The sequence below is a fragment of the Nycticebus coucang genome, chromosome 2 (genome assembly GCF_027406575.1).
Source record: "Nycticebus coucang isolate mNycCou1 chromosome 2, mNycCou1.pri, whole genome shotgun sequence".
NCBI lineage: Eukaryota > Metazoa > Chordata > Mammalia > Primates > Lorisidae > Nycticebus > Nycticebus coucang.
This window is the reverse complement of record NC_069781.1, coordinates 123,794,448-123,807,444: the sequence shown is the minus strand read 5'-3', so window position 1 is coordinate 123,807,444 and position 12,997 is coordinate 123,794,448. Positions and strand designations below refer to the sequence as shown.

General features: G+C 48.2%; 1 protein-coding gene across 1 annotated transcript in view; it reads left to right on the top strand.

Moving 5' to 3' along the window:
* The first annotated feature begins 329 nt into the window (after positions 1-329).
* The window catches only part of FAM174B (family with sequence similarity 174 member B), a 30,771-nt gene continuing 18,103 nt past the window's right edge, over positions 330-12,997 (top strand). Inside the window, exon 1 of the mRNA XM_053581753.1 lies at positions 330-779. Within this exon, the coding sequence (XP_053437728.1) occupies positions 439-779 (341 nt within the window). The 5' untranslated portion in view covers positions 330-438. The remainder of the gene's footprint in view (positions 780-12,997) is intronic.

Sequence of the window (12,997 nt, the reverse complement as noted above, 5' to 3'; positions counted from 1 at the left end):
AGTCTTCGATTCTTGGACACAATCTGGGTTGCTGTGAGCTAGCTCTCCGGGTGCTAAATCAACTATGCAATGATAACACCTGTCTACAAAGGCGCTCGTAGAATTGAATGAAACAAATGTGTGACTTGTGCAGCACAGCGCCTGCCCAAGGGTGATCCTACTAGTTATTACTTGTACAGCGGGTCCCAGGGAACCGAGGCCACAGCGGGCGGAGCACAGCCCCGACCCGGGCCCGGTGGCCTGCCCCGCCCACGTGGGGCCGGGGCCCGTCGAATGACTCGGTGCAACGTGTTGGTGGCGGTGGCGCGGGCTCTTCCGGGCGCCGCAGCTTCCTGCCAAGCACCGCGCAGCCGCCTCTGCGGCACAGCCCCGGGTGCAGGCCTCCGCGCTGGTGCGGAACCCGGGGCTCAGCCGCGCGCTCCCTGCCCACCCCGCGCCATGCGTGCCGCGCCGCCGCCCGCGCCGCTCCTGCCTCTGCTGCTGCTCGCGCTCCTGGCCGCGCCCGCCGCCCGCGCCCGCACAGCCGAGTCCGCGCCAGCGCCGCAGCTCAAACCCGAGCGCGAGTCGCGGCCGCCACCTGGCCCGGGGCCCGGAAACTCCACCCGGACTGAGTCTGGGGCAGCGGGCGGTGGTGGAGGCAGCTCCAACAGCAGCGGGGACGCCTTGGTGACACGCATCTCCACCCTGCTCCGCGACCTGCCTACCCTGAAGGCGGCGGTGATCGTGGCTTGCGCCTTCAGCGCCCTCCTCATCGGCTGCCTGCTGCTGCGCGTCTTCAGGTGTGTCCCCTCTCCCGGCCTCTGCCTTCCCGTGCGGGCCGAGCGCACGGCTTCGCCAACCTGCTGTCACAGCGCGCCCAGCCCACCTGCGCGCACAGATGCTCTGGGTGCGGGGCTCTGCAGCAGCCTCGGCGCCTCGGTGCTCTCCAGCCAGCCCTGCCCGGGAGGGTGGCAGGGGCCCGCCGTGCGCTAGTCTGTTTTTTCCTGGTGTACTTAGGAATTTTCTCCCCTTTCTTTAACGATATGTATCATAAATACTTGATTTCATTTGTTAACTTTCTGCTAATGCTTAACACTAACAATAGCTCTGCGAATTCTTGAGGTCTTCCACAGAATTTATTTTTATAATCATTTCACAATGAGGAAAACATTTCAGAGAGGCAGGGTGGCCCCTTATCTAAGTAAACTAAGTGGTGGAGATAAGATTTGAACCCACCTCCATCTGACTTAAATCTTGTTACCTCTTTTCTGCTCTTTCATATGCAGCTCCCTCACACCTCACCTACTTTTTCCCCCCTGCTATTGAAAGAAGTTTCTAGCATGGAGGATGAGGGGATACCCCCAGGACAACTGCTGGAGCCATGCATTGCACCATATGTTAGATATGGGCTCTCCCAAGCTTGGTGACTCTGGGTGGCCTCTGTGACTTTTTATTAGTGGGGAAATGAAGATGGCTCTCCTAGGCTTCTGCCTAAGCTGCCCCAGTAAAAGTTTGCAGGGGCATGACCGATCTTGGAGAGATTTTTGTAGGTTGCTCAAGTTCAGGGAGAAAGTGTGTGGGAAATTAGGACGGATGCCTCAGGTCACTGGAGTGTTGAGGTGGACAGGCCTACAGGGTATGCGAGGATGTTTTCCCCAGTGCCTGGGAAATCCTGTTTTCGCAGGAAATGAACTCAACTTGCCCTGTTACTCAGCCCCACCAGCCTGCAGATCCAGGTGTGCGCTGGCTGCTCACTGCCCATTCCCCTGGCTTGCAAGTGTACACATGGTGCTTTGGTGTTTGCTCCTGAAGGCTGGGGCCAGGGTAGCATTTTTGGTGCAGGATCAGAAACTAGACCTGGGAAAGGCAGGGTTGGGAGCTATCTATGGAGATTTGCTGTTGTTTTGTGTGGCTTTGGGTTCAGGTGTTTCCTTCTGGGTTTGTAGGATTAGATGCTGGCGATCTGTGAAAATTGGGAAGGGGGAACTGTGGCCCCCACCGTCACTTTATCATTCCTCCCTGCCTTGGCTCAGGGCACATCATTTCTTACTCTGCTGGTCTCCTTCATGTTCTCCGGGTTGAAGTGTCCTCTGTTCACCCCACCCTTCACACTGCCCTCAATCCTCTGCTTACAAACTCCAGTGGCTGCTTGTGGCCACTATGGAGGCATGGTACCACCTAGATGTAGCATTGGGGGGTCTTTGCAAACTGGCCACAACCCACCTTGCAGCCACCAAGTAGCCCTCTGAGTCTTGAGTCTTGTCTCCACTCTTTCCCTATGGTCCGTGGTGCTGGCTTGTGCTTTCCTGCATCCGCTTCTGTTCTAGTTCCACATCTTTCCATACTGCTGCGGCCACCAAGGCCCAGCTCCCTCCTCCTGCCTCATTTGAATGAGGCCATCACTTTGCTTTCCCGGCCCCCCAGCCCTCTCCTAGTACAACCTTATCGCGCCAGGCTGGGTTGCCATGTTGAGTCTCCAGCTCTCCTATTCAGCAGAGTGGAGGGCAGGGATCATTCTTGGTGTTTCTGTACCCATTGTGGGCCTGGCTCCTGCAGAAGTGCCATCTTTATTTACTGACTGACTTCCGGATTGTTCAGTCGGAATGAACTTTAATTCCTAGAGCAGCTCTGAGCCTGGAGGTTTGAGACATTTAGCTCAAAATAGGCCATGGAGCCCACAGGCTGTGTACTTTATAAGAAGGTATTTGAACTATTTTGCCAGTCTGTTCTTTATTACCCAAGAGTGGAGGAGAAGAGAAAGCAGCATGCGGCCAGATGTGAGGGGTCTGAGCCTGTGTTTGAGTGGGTGAGCTGGTGCTGTGGCCTGGAAGGATGGGTCCTTGGTGCCTTGGGTATGGAGTGTTGAAAGACTGTGATGACTTCATAGGAGAAGCCGGTTATGGACATGATCTGCCCCCTCTTCTCAGGAAGGCAGTCTCTTTAGGGTGTGTCTCCAGGTGGACAGCTGCCACCCCAGGATCTGATAGAGATAGGACCTTGTAGCATTTTACATCCAGGAAGGGCCTTGATGGTACATATAGTCCTTTGCAGATGAGAAAGTTGCACCCCAGAGAGTGGATTAAGTCATTACTGATAGATTCTAGAACACTCTACAAGTCTGTGTGGCTAAGGCAGGGCTAGCACCCTATCTTGGCTGTTCTGTGGTTAGGACCATGGGCCTTCCTCCTTTCCATGTTTCCTTGGTTCATCAGGATGGCCGAACGCCTGCCATGCTGGCTGGGTATCCTTTCCTGCTCCCTCTAGCTCCTTAGTATGCAGGCACAAGTTCTGGCCATTCCATCACCTGGGTTTCCTGGAGATTGTCTTACCTCTGCCCATGCCACCTCCCTCCAGTGAAGCTTCCCCACCTGCCACTGTTTCTGCCTGCGTTACCTTGTCACTCCTGAATTGCAGTGCCATCTTTTAGGTTAAGGTTTCTACTCTCAGCCTCATCCCTGTCCAACCCGTCCTCCCTCTTCCGCTGGAATGCTGGTCTCATCCTCTCTCTCCCCTCCTTGCCAGTCCTCCTGTGTACAAGCTCCTTAGCATGTGGGCAAGCCTGGCTTTCCATGGCCAAAGCCCTGTTTCCCTTCTGAGTTCCCGTCTTGGCTTTGCCCGGTGCCCCTCTGCCTGCAGCTCCAGCCCTGCTGGACTTCCCAGGGGTCCTCCAGAGGTATTGTGTGGCCTGAGTGTCTTGTGCCACTCTGATCCTCTGCTCAGAGTCCCCTTGCCACCAAGACTACGTGGCTACATCATTGCTGCTTGAGCTCTTGGTACTACCTTCTCTGAGCCGCCTCCGTAGCCAGGCTTCTTATTCTCCCTAGAGCATGCTCCATTTTTGAATTTCCTCTTCAGAGTCAAGTGCAGCTGAACTTCTCCTTCTGCCTTAGGCTGAGGGCTCTCAAGAGTAGGGCTGGGCATTAATCTTATAAGTCTTGCTAACATCTAGTGTGGTTTCAGGCACAAGCTGGCATTTTAATAAAGATATTTTTAGCAAAAGAATGTTGAACTCCCAAATATTTTACATGCTGATGTCTCTTAAAGTGTACTCTGAGATGAGAAGCATGGCTGATGCTGGATACCTGTGAAGTAGGAATTTAGGTAATGGCCCTTCGTTTTCTTAATAATGTAGTAGAAAGAGTGAGGAGTTCTGAGTATTATTGCTCATAAAACAGCAGTCCTAGCCTATTTGTCTGTTTTCCCTGAAAGTGTCACCTTGCCAGAGAACAGAAAAAATATGGACCCAAGGAAACTGTTATAATTAGAAGCAAAGAATATAGTGAAAAATATGCATACCTTTAATGAAGCAATTCCATTCCTAAGGTGTACACATTTTTCTCTGCAATATATATTCTTTGCTTCTAATATTAATGATCAGGAGAAGAAGCCAAGAGGTGTGTACAGTGATATTCAGAGACATTCTGTTTGCTAGTAAAAAGTCTTAAATAAGCTAAGTATCCAACAACTGAGCATTGGTTAAATAAAATATGGTAATTCTTACAGTGAAATACTGTGCAGCTATTACAAATGGTGATGTTGATACAATACTTGCTATCTGTTGTTGAGTGGAACAGGTTACAAAACAGCATGTATAGTATAAGCTCATATAAGTTGTAAAAATGTAAATATAAATGTGCAAGTAAATCTATGTGTATGTGTGCATGTGTGAGAATGTGGGTGATTATAATTTATTTATTACTCACAGTATGTTTCCTTGTTGTCTGAATTCCTTTACGATCTAGCAATCTGTATTCATGATTTTTCTCCCTGTGTGTACACTCAGCTCCTCGCTACATCCTTGGATGTGTTTTCCTGAGGACCGCATGAGAGTATCTGGGGTGCACACCTATGTGTGGGATTTCTGGGTCGCAGGAGTGCTCATACTTGACCGGTGTAGTCATCCATCTGTATGATCTGAGGGGTCTCAGATCCTCACATCATAGCCAACACTTAGTATTATCCGACTTTCTAATGCTTTTCAATCAGATGGATATTATTTGATATCTCATTTCTTTGTTTTGCATTTCTTCATTTTTTTCTGAGGTTGAAATTTCCCCATCTGCAGAATCATTTCTGCTTCTTTCATGTATTTTATCATCAAGGAAAATCATTTTCAGATGAGAGACAAAATTGGAAGGAGGGAAAGGTGGGTTGGAGCAGGATGGGTACCCCGAAGTAGTGTGCGTGAGCCGTCATGCTGGCACACCCAGATATGGACCCTGTGTGTCTGCTGCTTGGCAGGTTTGCCAGTGCTGGAAGGGAATCAACATATAGGCTGTGTCTAGGAGGTAGAAAACTATGACTTCTGATTTTTGGATATTGGGCTATTGATAGGGTTGCATGGAGTCAAGGAAAACATGCATAAGCCCGTGACTGCTGGTATCACACTTTCACTTAGAATCCTTTACTCTTTTAGTTCTTGGAAGGAATCTGACTTTCTAATGTCTTATGAATAGGGTGGGGGAAAGTCAGGAAAACGCTAACACCTCCAAACCATGATGTTCCTTTCCTCCTGGGGCTCCTTCCCCAGTCTTGGCAAATCTCCCAGTTCTGTGACACTGACTCCACTTCTCCTAGGTTTGTGTTGGCTGCATGCCCAGCCACTTCTTATTTCAAAATCTCTGTAAAATCCTCTTACCTAAAAGGAGGGTCTGTTTTGGTGCTTCCCAAGAGATTGAGAAGATGATTTCTGGGTGACCTGATGTTGCCCAGCTGTCAGTGGAAAAGGCACACACCCTGAGGATGGGTGGAACCACAAAATCATGGTTGATTTTACTGAGCCAGGTCTTTGAAAAGGAACTGAAAGATTCCTACTTATCTTGGATTTCCCAAATTTTCTATAGTGTGTGTATTCACGTTTGTAATAAAAAAGTTATCTAAAAGAAAATACAGAGAACAATGGAGTTTTGGGTGGAGTCATGATTAGAAGGTCTAGTCCCTTTTTAAGGCTTTGAGAGAGGACGTAGGACTTCTTTACATCAGTAGGTCATTTCTGATTGTTTGGCTGAGGCTTTTATTGAGGGAGTAAACTATAGAAGTGACTTGTTTGATTTTACATGCCATGGTGAAGAATTGATAAACAAAGCTGATATAGCAAAAAAAAAAAAAAAAAAAAAATCCAGATATTTTTTAAAGAGAGCAGAGAGAATGTCCTTGATTCAATTCTCCAGAACATCATGGGATAGGAAAAGAATATGTTCCCTGATATGGTTCTTCACGGGGGAGGATTTTGCACCTTGGTGTCATCTGGAGACAGTTTTTTTTTTTTTGAGACAGAGTACTTTGTCACCCTCGGTCGAGTGCCGTGGTATCATAGCTCACAGCATCCTCAAACTCTTGGGCTGAAGTGATTCTCTTGCGTCAGCCTCCCGAGTAACTGGGACTACAGGCGGCTACCACAATGCCCTGCTATTTTTTTGTTGTAGTTGTCATTGTTTAGTAGGCCCCGGGCTAGGTTTGCACCTGCCAGCTATGTTGTATATGATCAGCGCTCCAACCACTGAGCTATGGGTGCTGAGTCTGGAGACTGTTTTGATTGTTAAGACCAGGAGGTGGAGGTTGGGGAGGTTGCTACTGACATTTAGTGAGTAGAAGCCAAGAGGCTGCTAAACATCCTACAATGCACAGAACGACCTTCCCACCCCCAGATTATCCATCCCCTAATGTCACGGGTACCAGGGTTGAGAAACTCTGAGAACCTTGGCTTTGAGGCCTGCTGGTTGTCTGATGGGAGCAGTTTACTGGACCTTTCTGGGTTTCTGTTTCCCATCATTAATTAGAGTACATGCTTCCAAGGGCTGCTGGGATGTTTAGAATGAGACTGTGTCAACTGAGTCCTTGGCTCCCCTTTAAAAGCAGCCAAGTGTCCTATTGTATTGAAAAATATGATCCTGAAAACTGGTGTAATTTACACCCAGTCTTTTGGTCTTGCTTCTGCCCATAAACGAGGATGCAGCCACAGGGCCAAAATAATCAGGCAGGTGCATCTGCTTCTGAGCCTCTTTCAGATGAAATTGCTGACCCTTTAGCCCAAGTGAGCCTGCCCAGTCCCCTGATGAAGGAGGCACTTCATGACTGCCCTTTTTAACAGGCCTGTGAAGACCTGGCACCTGTGACTAATTCCTTCCGTCAAATTGAAAAGGGAGGAAAATCCCTCTTTAATTTAACCCTGAGTCCTCTGAATTGTATGGCATTCTCCATAGACTCTCTTGCCCATGCCCCTTTTGTGTCTGGGGGCCTTTGCAAGTGCGGTTCATTTTTGAGACTCCAGGCACATCTAGGGGCAAACAGTGGGGTTGGGGACATCCAGTGTCAGGGTCTGCAGAGCATCCTGTAGGGAGAGTGTCAGGGGGAGGAAAACCCTCCCAAATTTAAGCCGAGATGTCTTCATGGCTTGTGTTGGGTACTTGTTTTATGGCTGATGTTTCGGGTGTAACAATGTTCTAGGGGAAGTTCTGGGACCATGAATTTAGGATTATGTTGTTCTGACTTCATTAAATAAATCTATACTTCATCTAAGGGTGAGCTTCCAAGAATCCAGACTTGGTATTTATTTATTTTCCTGGAGGTGCAGAGAGGAGTAAACGCATTCCCATTGGTAGGTGAGGTGTGGGGAGAGGGGTGAGGGCTATGGCAAAGAGCTCGGGCAGGGCTCTTCCAGAACTTGGAGTTCATGGTATCCTGTAGCCTCTCAGGCGTGGGGTTTCTTTGCAGTCAGAGCTCCTCTGACCTGCCTCCCCCAACTTTTTGTACCAATGAGGAAACTGAGGCCCAGAAGTGAGGAGGATTTCTTAAGGCCACTAAGTGAGTTTGCAGAGAAGGTGGGTCTCTAGCCCAGTTTGTTTGGATACTCAGTTTCGCCCCTCCTGAGCTTTCCAGAGGTGGTGGGCTGAGCTTTGGTGCTGTGCAGCTGGGTCTCCGCAACACCCTGCCCAGCACCCAGGAGGACATACCACTGAGTAGATAAGAGGGTTCTTTCTGTTGTGTTTAATGAGCACCAACTGTGAACATAGGGGTATTAGGGGACACACCAGAAGCCAAGGAGCAGCCAGGTCATCTAGTGAGATAGTCATGCAGTCCAACAGGGGAGCTAGAGGTTAAAAGCAACACTTGAGAGACTGAGAAAGGATGGGCACAGTGGCTTTGGTTGGGGACAGAATGGCCGGGAGGCGTTGTACTGGCAGAATGGGAGAAAGAAGAGTTTCTTCCAGGGTTGGATTGGTGAATCAGGTTTTGCTGTGGATAGGGGTTTGTGGAAATGATCACTTGGAAATTGTGATGGCTATAGTCATGATAGAAACTGACGTTTATTGAACCCTTACTGGGTACCAGGCTCCCTGATTAAGCATTTTATGTTTCCTCACTCCTATGAGCAGTGCACTATTGTGGGTCCCCATTTTACAGATGAGCAAACTGAGGCACAGAGTGATGAAGTGTCTTGCTTAAGGCCATGCTGCTGGGAAAGGGGCAGCGTCTCTTCCTAAGTGGCAGTGGGATTTTGGAAGACAGCTGTTCCAGCTGGAGCAGTGTGGGATTTGTTGTCAGAGGAGCAAATGGAGGATGCGAACACAGGAGTGAAATATTAATAATACAAGGGCTGCTTGAGAAATGCTGGCCCTCAGTAGTTGCCAAGTGAATAGATGAATAGTGAAGTGGCTGGAAAGGGGGCCCAGGATGGCAGGGAGACCTGCGGAAGGTACTGGAAGGATCATTTGGGAAGGCTGGAGGCCTGAGAGGATAAGAGGAAGAGGACAGTGTCAGGATGTCCCAGAGAAGGGGGGCTTGGTGAAGGGTCTGCCAGGCAGGGGCAGGGAGAAGCCTTGATGAGGAAGAGGAGGACGCACAGGTGAAACTTGGGTGGAGGGCTGGGAACGTCTGCTGAGAAGTAGCATTCCCGGAAGTTGGTGGTGATGAAGGCTGACATTCTCACGCCTCCTCAACCACGTGGCAGGGACAAGTGGACGCTAGAAGGACGACTTATGACATGTGTCCCAACGCACTGCGACCTCAGCGTTTCCAGGCTGTGGTTGGATCCCCTGGGTCCACCACAGAGTCCGCTTGGTCATCATGCTGCTGCCCTAGACCCAGAAAGCTGCTGCTGGCGGCTGCCTTCTCTGCTTGAAACCTCACTAAACCCTCCCCTGCCACCTATTAAGAAAACAAAGGGGACCCAACCCTTTGCAAACACTGCTGAGACCTGGAGGAACAGGTCTTGGGGCATTTGCTTTTGCTGTTTTTCATTTTGCTGTTCAAACAGGTACCACTGGGGTGTGCTGAGAGGAGAGAGAAACAGGGTGAGGAACAGACGGAGGCGAAACACTCTGCTGTTAGGAAGAAAAGCCCTAAGACTTGTCACTGAGCTCTTTGGGGTTGTCTGGCCCATGGTGGATAGTCCTCTCTGAAGTGTAAGTCCTTAGGGGTGTGCCGTACAGTGTGCTGGTGCCCGGGGCCAGTGTTGGGGGCCATGAGCAGCAGTCACTAAGGAGATGGTGCCCAGGTAGGGAGGGGACTTGGAGCAGCCAGATTATGCAAATAACAGCCAAGAGCCCTTCCCTGTGGCCAAACTGCTGGTGAACAGAGATGAGGAAGACCTGGCTGAATGTGCATATCATTACATCTCTCTCTCTGGGCTCATGATTTTCATGCTTCGTGCTTATGACCTCAAAAAGCACGGCCAGGGCACTAAGTTAGAGATTGCAAACTGATGGCCCTGGGGCCCAAAAATCTGGCTCACAGACACATTTTTTTTTTTTTTTTTAGACAAAGTCTCAAGCTGTCACCTTGGGTGGAGTGCTATGGCATCACTGCTCACAGCAACCTCCAACTTCTGGGCTTAAGTGATTCTCTTGCCTCAGCTCCCAAGTCGCTGGGACTACAGGTGCCCGCCACTAAGCCCGGCTGTTTTTTTGATTGTAGTTGTCATTGTGGTTTGGCAGGCCCGGCCCGAATGTGAACCTGCCAGCTTTGGTGTATGTGGCTGGAGTCTTAGCTACTTGAGCTACAGACACATTTTTTTGTTTGTTTATTTATTTGAGACAGAGTTTCACTCTGTTGTCCCAGGCCAGAGTGCTGTGGTGTTAGCTCACTGCAACCTGGATCCTCTTGCGTCAGCCTCCCAAGTAGGACTAGAGGCACCCACCACAATGCCTGGCTAATTTTTCTGTTTTTAAAATAGAGATGGGGGTCTCACTCTTGCTCATGCTAGTCTTGAACTCCTGAGCTCAAGGGATCCTCCTGCCTTTGCCTCCCAGAGTGCTAGGATTATAGGCATGAGCCACTGTGCCTGGTCTATTTATTTTTTTATTTGCCCAGTGTTTTTAAAAACTAAAATAGTCTCCGCGCCTATAGCTCAAGTGGCTAGTGAGCCAGTCACATACACCAGAGCTGGCGGGTTCAAATCCAGCCCCGGCCCGCCAAACAACAATGGCAACTGCAACAAAAAATAGCCAGGCATTCTGGCGGGTACTTGTAGTCCCAGCTACTTGGGAGCTGAGGCAAGAGAATCGCTTAAGCCCAGAAGTTGGAGGTTGCTGTGATCTGTAAAGCCATGGTACTCTACCCAGGGTGACAGCTTGAGACTCTGTCTCAAAAAACAAAAACAAAAAAACCAAACAAACCCTAAAGTAGTTGAGAATAAAGAACCTCTGTAGTTGACCACGTCTTCAAGTTGATTTAATTTTCGTAGGCTGGACATGCATGTATCAGTATAGCAGGCCTACTTCCTTATGTTGACCATCTCCATATGCTAACCAGTATGTTACAGTCCCTTAGGTGGTCAACTTACAGAGGTTCTACTGTACTTAAAAATTGGGAGACTTTGTGGGATGGTGCCTGTGGCTCAAGTAGTAGGGCACCGGCCTCATATACCAGAGGTGGCAGGTTCAAACCTGGCCCTGGCCAAAAACTGCAAACAATAAAATAAAAAAATTGGGAGACTTTGCATAAAAATCCAGATGTCATGTTTCTTGTGGCAAATTGCGTATTCCTAGAAGTGCAGGGCCTCTGTTCCAAGGGATAGTCAGGCAGGAGCTGGGCAGCTGCTGCCCCTTCTAGGGTGGCCGGGGCACTCTTTGTGTCTCTTTGCCTTGCAGACAGACTGTTGTCCACCATTTGTCATTGTCATTATTTCCCATGTTTATCTCAGGCAGGCATGCTGTACTGGTTTTCTGTGTCTACAGTAGGGCCCTGGGGCATTTGAGCTATTTACTGGGTGCATTGAGCCATTGTGCTTGACCGAGCACTGGGTGCTGGAACAGAGGGGCTGCGGTGGGGTGGGGCAGGATGAAAGGCTTGCCCAGAGGCACATAGACCAGGGAAACAGCAGTTGAGATCTGATTGCCAAACCCAAAGCTGAACCAGCCTGTCAGGGTTTAGTTATGTTTGTCTTTGTGGGGGAGGGGCCTAGTCCTGTCCTGCTGGCCTGGTGAGCTCTGGTGCTTGCTCTCCCAGTCCCATTGTTTAGATACATGGTGCCACAGCTGGGAAACCCGTTTCTGACCAGCTATGGAAAAGTCCTTTTGAGTAAACAAACCCTCTGGCTTCAGGATTATATTTCAGAGTAAAGTAATTTTTTTTTAATAATATTTTTATTTTTTATTAAATTATAGCTGTGTACATTGATATGATCATGGGGCATCATATACTAGTTTCATAGACTGGTTGACACATTTTCTTTTTTTATTGTCGGGGATTCATTGAGGGTACAATAAGCCAAGTTACACTGATTGCAATTGTTAGGTAAAGTCCCTCTTGCAATCATGTCTTGCCCCCATAAAGTGTGACACACACCAAGGCCCCACCCACCTCCCTCCTTCCCGCTTTCTGTTCCCCCCCCATAACCACAATTGTCATTAATTGTCCTCATATCAAAATTGAGTACATAGGATTCATACTTCTCCATTCTTGTGATGCTTTACTAAGAATAATGTCTTCCACGTCCATCCAGGTTAATACGAAGGATGTAAAGTCTCCATTTTTTTTAATGGCTGAATAGTATTCCATGGTATACATATACCACAGCTTGTTAATCCATTCCTGGGTTGGTGGGCATTTAGGCTGTTTCCACATTTTGGCGATTGTAAATTGAGCTGCAATAAACAGTCTAGTACAAGTGTCCTTATGATAAAAGGATTTCTTTCCTTCTGGGTAGATGCCCAGTAATGGGATTGCAGGATCAAATGGGAGGTCTAGCTTGAGTGCTTTGAGGTTTCTCCATACTTCCTTCCAGAAAGGTTGTACTAGTTTGCAGTCCCACCAGCAGTGTAAAGTATTCCCTTCTCTCCACATCCACGCCAGCATCTGCAGTTTTGAGATTTTGTGATGTGGGCCATTCTCACTGGGGTTAGATGCTATCTCAGGGTTGTTTTGATTTGCATTTCTCTAATATATAGAGATGATGAACATTTTTTCATGTGTTTGTTAGCCATTCGTCTGTCGTCTTTAGAGAAAGTTCTATTCATGTCTCTTGCCCATTGATATAAGGGATTGTTGGCTTTTTTCATGTGGACTAATTTGAGTTCTCTATAGATCCTAGTTATAAAGCTTTTGTCTGATTGAAAATATGCAAATATCCTTTCCCATTGTGTAGGTTGTCTCTTTGCTTTGGTTATTGTCTCCTTGGCTGTACAGAAGCTTTTCAGTTTAATGAAGTCCCATTTGTTTATTTTTGTTGTTGTTGCAATTGCCATGGCAGTCTTCTTCATGAAGTCTTTCCCCAGACCAATATCTTCCAGTGTTTTTCCTATGCTTTCTTTGAGGATTTTTATTGTTTCATGCCTTAAATTTAAGTCCTTTATCCATCTTGAATCAATTTTTGTGAGTGGGGAAAGGTGTGGGTCCAGTTTCAGTCTTTTACATGTAGACACCCAGTTCTCCCAACACCATTTATTGAATAGGGAGTCTTTCCCCCAAGGTATGTTCTTGTTTGGTTTATCAAAGATTAGGTAGTTGTAAAATGTTAGTTTCATTTCTTGGTTTTCAATTCGATTCCAAGTGTCTATGTCTCTGTTTTTGTGCCAGT